The sequence below is a fragment of the Tamandua tetradactyla genome, chromosome 13, assembly GCF_023851605.1.
Source record: "Tamandua tetradactyla isolate mTamTet1 chromosome 13, mTamTet1.pri, whole genome shotgun sequence".
Lineage (NCBI taxonomy): Eukaryota > Metazoa > Chordata > Mammalia > Pilosa > Myrmecophagidae > Tamandua > Tamandua tetradactyla.
In genome coordinates, this window is record NC_135339.1 from 82216162 (window position 1) to 82235105 (window position 18944).

An 18944-nucleotide genomic window follows, 5' to 3' on the forward strand; every position below is an offset into this window, starting at 1 on the left:
ATCTCTTTGCAATTGTAAATAATGCTCCTATAAACATTGGTGTGCAAATGTCCATTTGTGTCTTTGCCCTCATGTCCTTTGAGTAGATTCCTAGCAATGGTATTGCCGGATCATATGTCAATTCTAAATTCAGCTTTTTGAGGAATTGCCAAACTGCTTTCCACAGTGGTTGCACCATTTGACATTCCCATCAACAGTGGATAATTGTGCCTCTTTCTCCACATCCTCTCCAGCACTTGTCATTTTCTGTTTTATTGATAATGGCCATTCTGGTGGGTGTGAGATGATATCTCATTGTGGTTTTGATTTACATTTCTCTGATGGCCAGGGAAGTTGAGCATCTCTTCATGTGCCTTTTGGCTATTTGTATATCCTCTTCTGAAAAGCGTCTGTTCAAGTCTTTTGCCCATTTTGTAGTTGGATTGGCTGTCTTTTTGTTGTTGAGTTGAACAATCTCTTTATAAATTCTGGATACTAGACCTTTATCTGATATGTTGTTTCCAAATATTGTCTCCATTGTGTAGGCTGTCTTTTTACTTTCTTGATGAAGTTCTTCGATTACTGGATAATAAACAACTTTTTGAGCCTAAAGATAATGAAAAATGATAGATTTATATAAAAATTAGAAACTGGAAATATATGCAAACATGTTCCATGGGTTGATGTCCTTAATATAAAAAGAATTGTTATGAACCAGTAAGAAGTATAAAGAAAATTTGTTAGAGGATACAAACAAGAAAATCATAGAAGAGTGGTAAAGAAACATAAAGTAGCCAATTTTATAATTAAATATTTAATATTACCAGCAGTGAAATGTTAGGCAATAGGTGCCATTAAATTAGTAAAGTTAAAAAGGAAATTCTAAATGCTGGCAAGAATACTTGAAATAAGCATTTCCATATGCTTCTGACCGTGGAAAGTAATTTGTTAATATTTTAGAGGTTTAATTTTTTTTTTTTTTATATTTCGACTTAGTATTTCCATTACTAGAAGTCTGTCCTAAAGCTATTAGGAATGCAAATAAAGTATTTGCTTAATGCTCATCATTTATCACTATGCTTTTTTTTGTACAATAGGGGAAGACTGGAAATTACTTAAATCCCCAAGAGTGAGAATATGCTTCTTTAAGTGAAATTATGCAGCCGTGAAGTTATGTTTTGAAAAATATTTTAAGGACTTGGGAAGGAATACTCATGAAATATTATAAGGAAAAAATTAGTATATAATGCTCTATCACGGATTGCAATTTGGTATACTCATAAACATATGACTTGAGGTGTAGCAAAATAAATTATTTCTGGATGGCAGGATTGGGGTGATGACACATTTTCCAATTTTATGTACTGTTACTTTCATAGTAAGAATGCACGTTATATTAAAATTTAAATATTGTCTTTTTGGTGAGTTCCATTTAATGTTTCTGAGGAGGGAATTATAGATGCAGCTGATTAAGAGCACAGGCCAATCCTGGTTTTAGATTGAAGCTCTGCCCTTTATCCCTTTTATGGCTTTGGTTGCATTACTTTTTTAAGCCTTCATTTTCTCATCTATAAATGGAACTCAATAGTAGCTTCATTACAGAGTTGTCAGGATTAGAAATAATAATATTTATAAGGCACTTTTGCAACCTGGGTTCCACAAGAGAATTAAACCTTAGTGCCCTTAGGCATCCGTTGTATGTGATGGGTTAGCTTCACTCCTATACATCTAGAATGGTGCCAGTTATATGCATTCCTTGGGAGAAATGAAAAACAGTCACCCAAATTGTAGTCTGTGTTCTGTGGTTCTGATGAGGATCCCTGCTTAAAATGCCTGGCTCATTGTAGGCACTTAGTAAATGGAACCCGCACTTCTGTTTTTGCCCTGGACGTCACAGAAAAGAGCATTGACTTTCTGGATTTCTTTGCTTGGTGTCAGCATCTTTGGGAATAAGTATGATCCAGTAAATTGACATCTCTATGATGGTTTATCAGATATTGCCATTGGACTGGCTATGGCTGTAGGACTGTGACTACTCATCTTGTTCTGCTTTCTTGCAGTATGCCAACATCTTTCCTTTACTACAGAATGCTATATTACTGACACTCTTCTGGACAGAGTTTCAGAAATTCAATTCTTTCTCCACAACTGTCCTTGTATTAGAAGCCTTATTCAGACTTTGGATTTAATGCTTCTTCACATATTGCTTTATGGAAATATATTCGATTGTATAGGTACTTAACTGCTTTCTTGGGACTATATTTTTAGTATATTGCTAAGTTATTGTTGTAATATATTTTCTGATGAATTGTTTTCTCATGAATGCTTCTTATTTTATTTTAGCTACAGATCTACTTCTTGCCTGGAATCCGATTTGTTTGGGATTGGTAGAAGGTGTTATTGGGAAAATTCAACTTCATTCAGGTATGTTTCTGTAAAGTCCTTAAGCTTGTCAAATTTATTATGGCATAGTAAGATATTTTGCTCATTGAGGATAAATGTAATGCTGTTATGTTTTTTATTTCTTTGTTCTAACTTTTTGTCTGCCCAAAGGGGATGTATATCATATAAGTTTCATAAAATAAAAATGCAGTTTTAGGGAATGAGACATTATATTAGTCAGGATTGTTTAGAGAAACAGAACTAACAGGAGATATCTGTAAATATGAGCTTTATAAAGATGTCTCACGCAACTATAGGAATCTAAAAGTCCAGAGTCTATAGGGCAGGCTGTGAAGCTGGCAACTCTGATGAAGAATCTAGCCAAACTCTACAAGAGAGACTCAGTGGCTGAAGAAACTGAAAATTCTCTCTTCTCCCTTAAAAATCTTCAACCAATTGGATCAAATCCAACTGATTGGGCACTCAGGGGTGGTCATAGCCAGATTGCCCTTGGTGAATAGAAGTCTATGTTGCTGAGTCCATGCATAACCTCCATCCCTACCACCATGCCCACTTTGTTCATTCATTAGCAACAGCCCATGAGTCAGTATACAAACACATCTCCTGCCAGTTCTCCTTCTAAGCAAAAGGAACAACCAGGTACACTGCTCAAAGTTCCGCCCACTGGGAAGATTTCCCCTCACCTCCTTTAAGGACATCCCATAATGGGGTTGTAGTACTAACTGTCCACTTTCAGGTGGTACCTGCATATCATGCAGAACCATCTGTAAACCAAGCCCCAGTTTTCTCTTCCTCACTCAGCTGACAGTAAGGAACTCCTCAAGAGGCCTTAGCTCTGGTCTGGGAAAGAGAAGGTAATGTGGCAGGAGTGGGGGCCATGGGCATTTGGACCACTTCCTTATGTAACTTACTTATGCCTTCAAGACCTGTTCAAGCCCAGCTCTTATTTATCATTTCCATTTTATGATGGAGTGCTGCTTTGTGTGTCCAACTTTATGGCTTGGTGGATCAACAACACACAGCTCATGATAGGCAACTGAGGTCTCATAGTAACTTGATGACCCATGGTTAAGCATTCAGTCTCTACCAAGGCCCAATAGCAGGCCAAAAGCTGCTTCTCAAAAAGAGAGTAGTTATCTGCAGTGGATGGTAAGGCTCCCAAATCTCTGGGGTCTGCTTTGTGATTCTCCTAAAGGGCCTGCCATAGGCTCTGTGTAGCATCTCTATTTGCCACTGACACTTCCAGCACTATTAGATCTCCTAGATCATATGGCCCAAGTGGCAGAGCAGCTTGCATAGCAACCTATACTTGTCACAGAGCCTTCTCTTGTTCCCGTCCCCACTCTAATCTACCAGCTTTGCTGGTCACTTGGTAAATGGGCTGGAATAGCACACTCGCATGAGGACTCGATTGTCTTCAAAATCTAAAGAGACCAATCAGACATTGTGCCTCTTATTTGGTCATAGGAGGGGCTAGATGCAACAGCTTATCCTTCACCGTAGAAGGGATATCTCGACATCCCCCTCACCACTGGACACCTGGAAATATCACTGAGGTGGAGGCCTCTGTATTTTTGTTGGATTTGTCTCCCATCCCCTGATGAGCACATGTCTTACCAATAAGTCTAGAGTAGTCACTACTTCTTGCCCAATAGGTCCAATCAACATGATATCATCAATATAGCGGACCAGTGTGAGGTCTTGTGGGAGAGAGAAACAATCAAATTCTCTGCAGAAGATTATGACATAGGGCTGAAGAGTTGTTATATCCCTGTGACAGGAAAGTGAAGATAGTCTGCTGGCCTTGCCAGCTGAATGCAAACTGTTCTGATGGTCTTTACTGACAGCTATTGAGAAAAATGCACTTGCCAGATCAATAGCTGCATACCACGTACCAGAGGGTGATTTACTCCAGCAATGATATCACATCTGGAACCGCAGCTGCAGTTGAAGTCACCACCTTGTTAAATTTATGATAATCCACTGTCATCTTCCAAGACCCATCTGTTTTCTGCACAGGCCAGATAGAGTTGAATGGAGATGTGGTGGGAATCACTACCCTTGCATCTTTCAAGTCCTTAAGAGTGGCACTAATGTCTAAGGGTTACTCTCTTTAGGTGGAGGTTGGGTGGCAGACTTCTCTGGGTGGTCTGGAGGCCAGAAGCTGTTTTCTCAAGGCAGACTGGAGATTGGGTGGCTGTTTCCTCAGTGCAGGCTCAATGATCTGTTTCATTAGAACAGATCATTACAGGCCTGTCTAACAAAGACCCCTGCAAAATCCAGGGTTTCCATGTCCCCATTGCTATAATTACCAAACCATATGTTCCCATCCCATGTTTCAGGATCCCATTCTTTTCTAATCAAAGCCCTTGCTTTAACAGCAGATACCCTGCAAGGTTGAGATTTTCATTTATGTTGTAAATCTGCTACTTGTGCAATGAGACTCTGTCTGGTTTTCAGAGATCTCAAATTTGTGACCACAGGAAATAAGATGTTCTTTCAGGGCACACATGGAATCTTTTACATCTTTCATAGGTGCCAAGTTGCAAACATGAAACCTTCAGCTCATCCCTTTCCCTCATAACTGTATTCAGCGTATATAACAACAACCAGCGAACATCATTCTACCTCTTAACTCCACAAAACTCCATTAAGATTTCAAAACAGTCTCACCCAGAGTCTTCCCTCCTATAAGCGTACAGTTCGAAGAATCAAACGGTGATATTTTGTCACTTTATTGCCAACACATGCCATGGACTGTCAGTGCCATCTTGGTTACTGGAAACAGAGTCATTAGTGACTTTGACTCTAATCATAGTAGAAAACCAATTGTAAAAACCCGTTTTTAAGATTCTGTTTCTTAAGAAGCACTCCCTGTACAAGCTGTATTAGTCAGGGTTCTCTAGAGAAACAGAACCAACAGGAGATATCTGTGAATATGAGATTTATACAGATGTCTCAGGCAACTGTGGAAATGCAAGAGCCCAAAATCTGTAGGGCAGGCTGTGAAGCTGGCAACTCTGATAAAGGTTCTCAGTGAAACTCCACAGGAGAGACTCGCTGGATGAAGTTACAGCGAAAATTCTCCCTTCTCCCTTAAAAGTCTTTAATGATTGGATCAAATACAATTGATTGGATTATTTTGTTTGCAGGAAACAGCCCTTAGTTGATAGTGGATGTAATCAGCCACAGTTACAATCACCTCACTGATGATTTAATAAACCAGCCTTCTGGTTTGTCAGCTAGCCATGAAATATCCTAGCTATATATAGCAGTAAAGGTTAAGTCAGTGCTTGCCTACCAGCAAGTGGGCACCTAGCCCAGTGACATCAGAACCTAACATATTTATATTATACATATTTATACACTCCTTTTTTTCTTTTGTTAAGAAAATACTTACTGAATGCTTACTATGTCAGGAATTGTACTAGGTGGTAGAACATAGTAATGAGTAAAAGTTGACTGGTTCCACCCTCATGGAGCTTACAGTTAAGGAGAGAAGCAGACATCAGTGAATAATCACTAAAATAACACAGTTATTTAATAATTGTGGTAGGTGCTATGCAGGAAAGATTTACCAAATACACTGATATCAAGGGAGTGTCTAATAAGAATGAGACTGGAGGGTTAGGCAGGTGGTAGTGCATAGATTAGCCAGCTTTGGGTCACATATCCATTCCTAACATAATCTCTGGTGGCCAGGAAGAGTGTGGGTCTCTTAGCATGCAGCATGGTCCTTTCCAGGAGTACTTTATAGGGTGGTCAAATTGATGGAAACTCTAGGTTGTTCACCTGGCCCTAGCTTGGAAAGATAGGTGCCTGGATTCAGAGGGGATTTTTTTTGTGTGGTAAAATATAATAACGATTATATAGGTAGTTTCCCAAATGATAGCTGTACAGAGCTAAATTAAATAGTTCTGAGCACTATATTTAGATATCTGTTTTTCCTTTGGCATCAGTTTTAATGAGTTATGAACTATAGGAGGCTTTGCCATTATTGCTGTGTAATTGGGAGTATTTCTATCTCTGGAGAGTAAGTAGCCTTTTTATTCTTTTAAATAAATGTATTGAGTTTTTGGGAGCTGGGTTGATTTTTGTGTAATATAAAGAGCATATTGCTAGAGATTTCATTTTCCTTTCCAGATTCTTTGGTTGTTTTTTAAAATTTGTTTTTATAATGAAACATATTACAGATTCAAAAAGCTGTATATCACAAATATGTAATATAAGTTGTTATGAAACAACAAATATGTTGTGAATCTACCACCCAAATTGAGAAATGAAATGTGGCCAGTGTATTTGGAGCCCTCTGTGTGCCTTTCTCCAAGTTTATTCTGCTTCCTTCCCTTGAACAGAACCTACTACTTTGAATTTGTACTTTTGTTCCTTTGATTTTCTTTTTTCACATGGGCAGGCACCAGGAATCAAACCTGGGTCCTCTGGCGTGGCAGGCAAGCATCCTTGCCTGCTGAGCCACTGTGGCCCGCCCTGTTCCTTTGATTTTCATTACAGCTTTTATTACATATGAATCCCTAAATAATATGTTAAGGTTAGTATTTTGGAAACTTTGTACAAATGACATTAAACTGTATGTGTTCTTTTGCTTCTTTTCCCCGCTCAGATTTGTATTTTTGAGCTCTAGCCATATTGATGAATTAAACTGTAGTTCTTTATTTTTACTCTTATATAATATTCCACAATATGAATATGTAAAAGTTTATCCTTTTTTCTGTCATTGGATTTCTTTTTCACATGGGCAGGCACCGCGAATCGAAACCAGGTCTCCCGCATGATAGGTGAGAACTCTACCTGCTGAGCCACTATGGCCCACCCTGTCATTGGATTTTGAGTTCCGTTTTTTTTCCTGTTATAAGTAATACTGCTATGAGTATTTTTCTACAGCCTGTGTCTTTGGTAGAATGTAAAACCTCTGTAGGTTTTAAAGAGGAGAAAAGCATTTAGACATTGTATAATCATTCTAAGTATTTTAGTAACATTCTGCCCATCCACAGTTATGTGCTGACAGGATAATTTCACATCTGGATGTTCTGAACTAAAGTATATTTTCTGTTATTTTAAATGGTATGTATGAAACTTTTGAGTTATTTTTCTTCAATTTCAGTCACATTTTGGAACAGTGAATAGATCACTGAAATCAGCCTTGATCTGGATTCAAACTCTATTTATTAGCTTCAAAATATAGGGGAAGTTACTTAATATCTGTTTCATTTATTTAGTGCTGCCTGTCATGCCATCCCAAAAGTTAATGGCTTAAAGTAACAGCAGTGTATAATACTTTGCAACTCGGTGAGTTGACGAAGCAGATTTTCTGGTCTGGGTATTAATGACTGGAGTCACTGGTGCAATTACATTCAGCAGGGAGTTGGGTTGGGGCCTCTTCAAGGGGCCTCTCTCTCCATGTTTCTTATCTCAAAGGCCTCTCCTTTAGTTCCCTCCACACTCTCCTGGGTAGCCTAGAAGTCCTTTCAGCATGTGCCTGGGTGCTTAGAGGACAAGCCCCAATGTGCAAGTACTTTTCAAGCCTCTGCCTGCATCACTGAGCTTGCTCATATTCCATGGCCAAAGGAAGTCACTCAGCCAGGACCAGCATGGAAGGGACGTGAATCCCAGAGGGCCACCAGCACAGCTGTTGACTACAGTATTCCTGAGCCCTCTCCGTTTTAAGAGTGTAAAATGGGAGCAAAAATAACTGCCCTCTTCATTTCCTTAGGTATTGTGAGATAATATACCTGAAAGTGCTTAGTAAATTATAAATCACTCTTTTTTCAAGGCCCTTTTGTTTGGCAATACGTATGCCTGGGGGTTTATGAAAAAAGATTTTCTTATAAGAAACTGAAAACAAGTAGTGGACATTGTACAGGATGTGAGATTGCTTTCTTGGGACTGGTGGTCTCCATCTATTCCTTCTATGTATATGTCTCCTTCATTCTTCTCTTTTTTTGGCTTTCTTTGTTTCTCTGTGTGTGTTAAGACCAAATTTATGTCCCTAAACAGTTTCCTCGGCCCTCAAATCAACAAACATCTGACGTTCTCAATAACCACTGGAGACTGACTAGCAATTACAAAGGATTCTGCAGCAAGTCTAGCTCAGACTCCTAGCAAAGAGACTCTTATTGGTCCAGCTCAGGCAGGTGCCTTCCCCAGTCATACGGTTCAATGATGGTTCAAAGGCCCACTCCTACTCGAGGTGGGAGGGACAGTCAGAGCAGGATGGTTTCTACTTGGCTTGTCTCTGCAAGGAGTATACAGATATCAGTTAATAATTGATGAATTTATGGTGCAGTGAAAGTATGGTCATCTCCTGTGGTCAGCCCCACTTATATGTATGTACTGTCCTTCCATGCATTGTGTGCCTTTATTTGGACTTAAAACAGGTGGTTAGTAGGCAGTTACCTGTTGCATAGGATACCTTGAAAAGAGAGTGGTGGGAAATAGAATGGGTTGGTGAAATAAATTATAAAAAAAGTAAAGGAAGGAATAAAAAGTAAAGTAAGATAGGGAAAGTCCATTTTTCACTATCCTAATTCTGTAACTTTTATTTTTTCTGGTCACGTCAATTCAAAGATTTGGCTGTTAAGAAAGCGGGTGGAAAGGAAGTAAAGAAAATCGTTTCTGGGCCCCCTGCTGCCCTTCCTGCCTTCACCCAGGAAGGGAACTGCAACCCCATCCTCTTTGCCTCACTCTGCCTCCTTGTTTTGCCTTTCTTTATCCTCTATTCTTGGATGCTTCACCCCTCCATTTCTCGTGCCCCATTAATGCCTCTGCTCTGCCTTCAGAGTATCTGCCTGGCAGGTACACTTCCGGTATATATTAGAACTGAGTGATCACTTTGGGGACACTTTCCTAGAATATCATCTTAAGTGGTGGGGAGAGTATGCCTTTTGGGGGTAGAGAATAAGGGGAATAAAATGCATGTAGTTAAAATTTGTCTCCTCATACCTGTATCCCTCCTACTTCTATACATATTAATACACTAATTTTTTTTCTTACCTAGTGAGATGGGAACACAAATTTATTTGAATAGATGTCACTGACAGTCTAAAAATGGCATGGGTGTGCTGTACCACTGTTTCTGTTACTGAACTCTGAGCTCTGTGGAATGTAAGAGGCTCTTGAGACTTAGGAACCAAAATAGCAAAGCACATCAAAGAAAATCCTCACTAGTCCCATATTACGGTTTCCTGTGTCTTACTGTAAATTTCAAAGTGAAATAGTAGACCATCCCCAAAATATTGACAAGATACACACCCTAGAGGTAGACTAATCCTGAAAGATCGCACAGTTGTCTTGGTCAGATTACTTAATGTAAGTGTTGGTTGCCCATCTATAAGACAAATATAACTCCTCCCTATGCAGTTACTGTGAAGACTTAACACAATGCATGTAAAGTGCTTAGCATGAATCTCGGTAATAGTAAGCATTATTATATGCTGGCTATTACTTTGTTTTGTTTTAGGTTTAAAGGTGCTTAGAGGTATCACCTATTCTACTAGAGAACTGCTAGTTCTCAACATACAGTTTTGAACATATTTTAAGCTCGGGCTATTTTTCCAGGGATGTTAATATTTGCTCAAACTGTAATGATATCAAAAAGCATGATGGGAATCTAAATAAGGTAATATTTTTTGTACTAAAATATTAGTGGCATTAATGAAGGTTATATTTATAATCCATGTACCCCTTTCAAAAAAATGTATGGTGAAAGAATTTTTAAGTATTTTTTTGGTTGTGGTATCCTTGGTTCGCCCTTCCTTTCAACAAGCTATGCTTAGAAATTCTATTAACCCTGGTGCCTATGAAAATATTTATTTAAGACTGTTAGCCTTTTTCAGTAGGAAGGCCTATTTCCCAAACATTTGCTGGCTGATGGACTTTTAGCCAGGGCGTAATAGTCTATATCTCTGACAGCTCAAATGTATCTGACTTTGGTTTGATTGGTTGGAATTTACATATTAGTATGAGGACATGTAATTTGACAAATAGGTTAAAGGAAAGTTCAATGAAAAATCAACATTTCTAATTGGTTGTAGTATCCAGGAGGAAGTACATTATAATGGTACTTGCAACGTTATGTATATACAGGTACTTACAACGGTACCTGTAATTACATTTTGATTTTTTATTTTCTTTTGTGTCTGCTCCCCTCTGGATAAGCTCCAAGAAGATGGGCTGTGTCAGCTTTTTGTTTTTTGGGTTTTGGGGGCTGTGTCTCTTTTACTCACTGCTGTATCTGTGTATCAGGCACAGTGCTGGCTCACAATAGGGTCTATTAAAAAATATTCAGCGAATATTTGTTAGTTTAACAAATACTTTTGGAGTGGCTGCTGTACGCCAAGCCTACACACAATACTGAGGGCTGAAGGATGGACAAAACTCTTAAGGTTTCAGAAGTGTAGAATTGAATCTGAGATAGACATTAATTATCCAGTCACACAGTTTTATCATTACAGACTTAAGCTTCTGAAGAAAAGTAGGAGCATATAGCAGAGGGGCCTCACTGGGTGGGGAAGTCCTAAATAGCATCTGAGGAAGGAAATTAGTTGAGATCTGAAAAATGAGTAGATAATCTGGACAGGGCCAGATTATCTGTGTGTGTGTGTGTGTGTGCATGCACACATTTTGGGGAGAGGTGAGAGGTGGGGGAGTGAGAAGAGAGATGTTTTTTGGGAGAGTAAGCAGCTTGTGCAAATGTCCCACATAATTGATTGTATTTCTTCTATTTATTTTTTGTATACCTTAAAGTCTAAAGTGTAGCTGTATCTTTTCATAAATATCTTTGAAAAGATTGCTTTAGCCTGGAGATTTTAAATGGACCACAAAAGCTAAGTTAAAATTTATTTTGAAGATTGAGAAAAGGATAAACTCAGAATAAGAAGTATCTGAATATAAAAAGCAAAAGGATTCATTAGCAAAGATATATGGCCTGTGATATAATCAGAAATAGTTTGAAGAGAAAATTGTCAGGGATCTTGATTAATTTAACAATAAAGACCCTTTATTTTGTAATTACGTGAATTACTACTCAGAGTACTGAACAAAATTCACTCAAATAGATAATCATTAATAGTACTTGCCATCTGCTGTTCCTCCGCTTTTGATATGATGATATTCCAGTCATTAAATGGAGTATGAATATAATGCAGTATGAATATAATTTTAAAAGTTTTATTTTAGCCATCAATCTGTGGAGACTTGATTGCTCTGACACTAATGATATATGAAATGTATTTTATATTTTAGTGATAAATGAATTGAATGTTAACACTCTTTTAGTATCTTCCTAAAAAAACATTGGAAAATCCCTCACTTCAGGGACGCTGGAGAGAAACAAAGAGAACCCTGGTGGGGCCCAGCAGAGCACTCAATACTTTGTAGAGCTCTGGTTTTGGGTGTTCCTGGGGCAAATCTTTTAGGTAATGCTTCTATTCAATTGTTACTTAGTCAGGAAAGTGGTTGTTTTATTGTCTTTAGCAACTCAGCTTAAGAATGTGTTCTTAATTAAGGACGTGTAAGGATTGTGATGATAGTTATACAACTCTATCGATTTATAATAATTATTGAGTTATACCTTACAATGGGTGAATTTTATGGTATGCAAATTATATCTCAGTATCTCAGTAAAGCTGTTAAAAACATTGAGGCTTTTTGTTGTAGCCTGTTTTCTTTATTTCTATTTTATCTTAATTAAAAAATTAAATACAGCTGCGTTTTGGTACTTCAGATGATTCTTTCATGTAACAAGGTTTTTTTTATAATACTTTCCTCAAAACGAGTGTATTTGTAAAAAAAATTCTTTAGCTGTAGTTTAGCTGACTATTAATAGCTTTGGGTCTTGGAAGCAGGCAGTTAAGTGGGTGAGATGATTTCCTTTTTGGGAATTCTCTCATCTCTCTGTTTTGCTTCCATCCTCATCCTTTTATGCTTTCTCTAGGTTTCTGGATGCCCAATGGCTCATCCTGTTCTTTTTCTGCTCCCCTCTGCCTGTTATGCTACTTCATGCTTCAGAATTTCCTACCTCCTTATCCCCTAATCTGACCTCTAGTCCCCTTGGTATTGTTGATTCCAACCCCTTGGGAGGAGCAGTAGTCTGAACCTGAACTAGCCATGTGAATGTGGTCTATACTTCTGAGCTCTTCCAGAGGGTCATTAGACAAGCGTGCTTCTTATATCTGAGAATTTTATATTTTCAGATAGAGAGATACTTTAGAAGCAGGCTAATTTTCCTCTTACCTTTTCCATTGTCATTCCTTCTTCTCTATAAATTTGTTCTTAAACTCCAGTTGTTTTCCTCAGTGATTCCTATGGCAGTGATTATTAGAAATTTTGGTTTTTAATTTCTGAAAGAAATATGCATGGGCCCACTAGTAATATGCTTTCTCTATTTATTCCCTCCTTTGCTTTCTTATCTTATTAAACATTTTGAAATAATTACAATCAAATTATTATTAGCTCTAGTAATGTTATGTTTTAAAAAGGAAATTCTTGATAAACATAGTAATTTATTGTTTACTTATTCTTGGCCAGTATTTTGTTTAATTGACTGGTAAATTATCAGGTTTGTTACAGCCTATGGTTTTGATCCCTTTATGTACATTATGAATATAAATTTAAAAGTTTTATTTTACCCATCAATCTGTAGAGAAATGGAATAATCATGATAATTTTAAAACTTAATCCAGATGTAGGCAAGAAAAAAGGAATGTAGAATAGATGGATCCAATAAGATGGTAGACTGATTTCTTAAATATATCAGTACTTACGTGTGAATGGATTTAACATTCCAATTAAAAACAAAGATTTTCATACTGGAAAAAAATATAAACCATCTGCATGCTTCCTTTCAGACACACACTTTGTGTATACAGAAAGATCAAAGGTATAAGGATAGGAAAAAGAAACACTACACAAACACCTAATGAAAACTGATATTGCTATACTAATAATCAAAGTTGAGGCACTTCTCCAAGATAGACATGCATTTCAAAATAAAAGATTCAAGTCATCAGGAAGATAGAAAATTTTTATTTTGTGTGCATCTAAATATAACCTCAAAGTGTGAGTTAGGGGCGGGCCACGGTGGCTCAGCAGGCAAGAACGCTTGCCTGCCATGCCAGAGGACCCGGGTTTGATTCCTGGTGCCTGCCCACGTTAAAAAAAAAAAAAAAAAAAAGAGAGGTGTTGGTTTAATTGTTTAGTTTAGACTGTCAATTTGAAATGATAGAATAACATAGAAGCATTCTTATAGGCAACTTGACATGAAAGAAAGGTAACCAGCTCATAGTCCCCTTTACTAATTTTTGTTTCTTTTCTTTATCAACATATCTTCATGTTCTATTTATCTGATACAAATATAGAGACTCCTCTATGGCTTATTGAGTTTTTTTTTGTTGTTGTTGCGGGGCAGGGGTGGGGTGGGGTGGATGGTGGTACATGGTCCGGGAATCAAACCAGGTCTCCCGCATGAAAGGCGAGCATTCTACCACTGAACCACCGTGTGTCTGCTGCTCTTTGAGGTGTTTTTTTGTTTTGTTTTGTTTTGTTTAACATGGCCAGGCACTGGGAATTGAACCTGGGTGTGCTGGTTTGAAATAATATGTCCCCTAGAAAAGCCATGTTTTAATCCTAATCCCATTTTGTTAAGGCAGCCGTTTCTTCTGATCCCTATTCAATACTGTATGTTTGAAACTGTAATCAGATCATCACCCTGGTTGATGTGATTTAGTCAAGAGTGGTTGTTAAACTGGATTAGGTGACCACATGTCCCCACCCATTTGGGTGGATCTTGACAAATTTCTGGAGTCCTGTAAAAGAGGAAACCCTTTGGAGAGAGCAGAAAATGCTTTAGCACCACTAAGCAGAGTCTACCAGCCAGCAACCTTTGGAGATAGAGAAGGAAAATGCCTCCTGGGGAGCTTCATGAAACAGGAAGCCAGGAGAAGAAGCTAGCAGATGACATCATGTTCGCCATATGCCCTTCCAGATGAGAGAGGAACCCTGACTGTGTTCACCATGTGCCTTTCCAGATGAGAGAGAAACTCTGTGTTCGCCATGTGCCTTCTCATTTGAGAGAGAAGAACTTCATCAGCGTTCTGGAACCAAGGTATCTTTCCCTGGGATGCCTTTGATTGGGCATTTCTATAGACTTGCTTTAATTGGGACATTTTCTTGGCCTTAGAACTGTAAACTAGCAACTTATTAAATTCTCCTTTTTAAAAGCCATTCCGTTTCTGGTATATTGCATTCTAGTAGCTAGCAAACTAGAACACTGGGTCCCTGGCATGGCAGGCGAGAACTCTGCTAGTGAGCCACGGAGGTCCGCCCACTCATTGAGTTTTAATCTGCAGAAAACCTTCAAGAATTTAAATTTTTGTATTAGGGTATTATAAAAGGTGTCTATAGTATTTGCTTATGTCTTTGGGTTAATATTATTTGTACCTGTTGACGTAATTACTCTCCTGGTGTTGGGATTCCTAAGAGTCTGACTGTGTGAGTGCTAAGGGACTTGGGTGTTCTCTGTTTCACCAATTTTCTGCTTCTCCTTTGAGGATGCTTCAGTAGAAGTGGGCCTGGGAGAGCCCAGGAATGGGCTATGCAGTGTTGGGGCATACTAAGGAGGTAAACATGGGAGAGTCATTAGCAAACACATCTTCTCTTTTTTATTTTACCTTTGGTCATAATATGAATGAATGCTTCCAGAGAAATGTAGAGAAATCAGGAAGTGTCTAAAATCACGTGAAAATAGAACCTACAAAAGAAGTAATGATTATACGCTAGGAAAAAAAGGTTATTTTTAAGCTCTTAAGTAAAAGCATTCATAACCAACAATTATAACCTATTGCTCTCCATCTCTGCTAATCTCTTTATATGAGAAACTGTACTAAGTGGGGTTTGGATTAGACTTAAAGAATTTTCATGGGTTTGGGAATAGTAGTCAAAGGAAACTTTCTCTGCAATGTTTTGTTCCTTTTGTTTATAAATTTCAAGTGTTCATGTACTTCCTGTATAATTAACATTAATAAAAATAGTAAGAGCTGTGTTGTTGGATCAAATGCATATTTTCTATATATGTTGTTAGAATGGATAGTCATGTCTAGAAATATGTAGATGTGATACTCGGTGGAGGTGACAGGATGAATAGGTAGAAAACATTATTTTTTTCCCAAAGTTGAGTGAAAATCTTTATCCCATAGTTGCTCATCTCTTTTTAAGTAAGTCACTTATTATATATTGCAAGCAATTGAATATTTTCCAGAACTGTTGTTTAAACTTGTCCTTCTGGTCATGCTTTTCAAGATAATCACTTCCTAATACGTTTTCTTATCTTGCCAGGAAAGTTAAGTTTCCTTGTCTTTTTTTTTTTTCTTCTAGAGAAGCCAGGGTTATGAAACTTACTTTTTTTTTCCATTGTAATATGTTAATAAAGTTGAAAAAATGTCTTTTTGTCATCGGATCCTACTAGTTGAAACTGTTTTTAAACTCTACTATACTCTACATCTAGATCTCAAGGTGGCATATTTAATTTAGTGGAGCTTCTTTTCTTGATGGGTAATATAAAATTAATAAAATAGCCAATTTGGCCCTTTAAAATTTTTTACTTACAGAATTATACCTGATGGATAGAGGGAATCCTAAGCAATAGTAATATTCCGCCTTTAATTTTTCTTGTCTTAAAACTCAAGCTAAGTACCAACTCTCCTCAAACTCTTCAAAAGAATCGAAGTGGAGGGAAAACTACCTAATTCATTCTATGAAGCCAACATCACCCTCATACCAAAACCAGGCAAAGATATTACAGAAAAAGAAAACTACAGACCAATCTCTCTAAAGAATATAGATGCAAAAATCCTCAACAAAATTCTAGCAAATCGAATCCAACAACACATTAAAAGAATTATACATCATGACCAAGTAGGATTCATCCCAGGTATGCAAGGATGGTTCAACATAAGAAAATCAATTAATGTAATACACCATATCAGCAAATCAAAGCAGAAAAATCACATGATCATCTCAATTGATGCAGAGAAGGCATTTGACAAGATTCAACATCCTTTCCTGTTGAAAACACTTCAAAAGATAGGAATACAAGGGAACTTCCTTAAAATGATAGAGGGAATATATGAAAAACCCGCAGCTAATATCATCCTCAATGGGGAAAAATTGAAAACTTTCCCCCTAAGATCAGGAACAAGACAAGGATGTCCATTATCACCACTATTATTCAACATTGTGTTGGAGGTTCTAGCCAGAGCAATTAGACAAGAAAAAGAAATACAAGGCATCAAAATTGGAAAGGAAGAAGTAAAACTATCACTGTTTGCAGACGATATGATACTATACGTCGAAAACCCGGAAAAATCCACAACAAAACTACTAGAGCTAATAAATGAGTACAGCAAAGTAGCAGGTTACAAGATCAACATTCAAAAATCTGTAGCATTTCTATACACTAGTAATGAACAAGCTGAGGGGGAAATCAAGAAACGAATCCCATTTACAATTGCAGCTAAAAGAATGAAATACCTAGGAATAAATTTAACTAAAGAGACAAAAAACATATATAAAGAAAACTACAAAAAACTGTTAAAAGAAATCACAGAAGACCTAAATAGATGGAAGGGCATACCGTGTTCGTGGATTGGAAGATTAAATATAGTTAAGATGTCAATCCTACCTAAATTGATTTACCAATCAAAATCCCAACAACTTATTTTTCAGAAATAGAAAAACCAATAAGCAAATTTATCTGGAAGGGCAGGGTGCCCCGAATTGCTAAAAACATCTTGAGGAAAAAAAACGAAGCTGGAGGTCTCGTGCTGCCGGACTTTAAGGCATATTATGAAGTCATAGTGGTCAAAACAGCATGGTATTGGTATAAAGATAGATATATCGACCAGTGAAATCGAATAGAGTGCTCAGATATAGACCCTCTCATCTATGGACATTTGATCTTTGATAAGGCAGTCAAGCCAACTCACCTGGGACAGAACAGTCTCTTCAATAAATGGTGCCTAGAGAACTGGATCTCCATATGCAAAAGAATGAAAGAAGACCCATATCTCATACCCTATACAAAAGTTAACTCAAAATGGATCAAAGATCTAAACATTAGGTCTAAGACCATAAAACAGTTAGAGGAAAATGTAGGGAGATATCTTATGAAACTTACAATTGGAGGCGGTTTTATGGACCTTAAACCTAAAGCAAGAGCACTGAAGAAGGAAATAAATAAATGGGAGCTCCTCAAAATTAAACACTTTTGTGCATCAAAGAACTTCATCAAGAAAGTAGAAAGACAGCCTACACAATGGGAGATAATATTTGGAAATGACATATCAGATAAAGGTCTAGTATCCAGAATTTATAAAGAGATTGTCCAACTCAACAACAAAAAGACATCCAACCCAATTACAAAATGGGAAAAAGACTTGAACAGACACCTACCAGAAGAGGAAATACAAATGGCCAAAAGGCACATGAAGAGATGCTCAATGTCCCTGGCCATTAGAGAAATGCAAATCAAAACCACAATGAGATATCATCTCACACCCACCAGAATGGCCATTATCAACAAAACAGAAAATGACAAGTGCTGGAGAGGATGTGGAGAAAGAGGCACACTTATCCACTGTTGGTGGGAATGTCAAATGGTGCAACCACTGTGGAAGGCAGTTTGGCGGTTCCTCAAAAAGCTGAATATAGAATTGCCATACGACCCAGCAATACCATTGCTGGGTATCTACTCAAAGGACTTAAGGGCAAAGACACAAACGGACATTTGCACACCAATGTGTATAGCAGCGTTATTTACAATTGCAAAGAGATGGAAACAGCCAAAATGTCCATCAACAGACGAGTGGCTAAACAAACTGTGGCGTATACCTACAATGGAATATTATGCAGCTTTAAGACAGACTAAACTTATGAAGCATGTAATAACGTGGATGGACCTAGAGAACATTATGCTGAGTGAGTCTAGCCAAAAACTAAAGGACAAATACTGTATGGTCCCACTGATGTGAACCGACATTCGAGAATAAACTTGGAATATGTCATTGGTAACAGAGACCAGCAGGAGTTAGAAACAGGGTAAGATAATGGGTAATTGGAGCTGAAGGGATACAGACTGTGCGACAGGACTAGATACAAAAACTCAAAAATGGACAGCACAATAATACCTAATTGTAAAGTAATCATGTTAAAACACTGAATGAAGCTGCATCTGAGCTATAGGTGTTTTTTTGTTTGTGTCTTTTTTTTTCTGTTTCCTTTTCTTTTTTTTTTTAACTATTATTATTTTTATTTTTTTCTCTATATTAACATTCTATATCTTTTTCTGTTGTTTTGCTAGTTCTTTTCCTAAATCGATGCAAATGTACTAAGAAATGATGATCATGCATCTATGTGATGATGTTAAGAATTACTGATTGCATATGTAGAATGGAATGATTTCTAAATGTTGTGTTAATTTCTTTTTTTCTTCAATTAATAAAAAAAACTCAAGCTATAGAAAAATTTATATTTCAATCATGTACTCTACA

The 18944-nt window shown here is 37.4% G+C and overlaps 1 protein-coding gene across 5 annotated transcripts in view; it reads left to right on the plus strand.

Moving 5' to 3' along the window:
• The window catches only part of INPP5F (inositol polyphosphate-5-phosphatase F), a 162254-nt gene that overhangs the window by 19119 nt on the left and 124191 nt on the right, over window positions 1–18944 (plus strand). For all 5 annotated transcript variants that reach the window (XM_077126194.1, XM_077126195.1, XM_077126199.1 and 2 more), the window contains exon 2: window positions 2323–2403. In XM_077126194.1, coding sequence (XP_076982309.1) covers window positions 2323–2403 — 81 coding nt within the window. The remainder of the gene's footprint in view (window positions 1–2322; window positions 2404–18944) is intronic.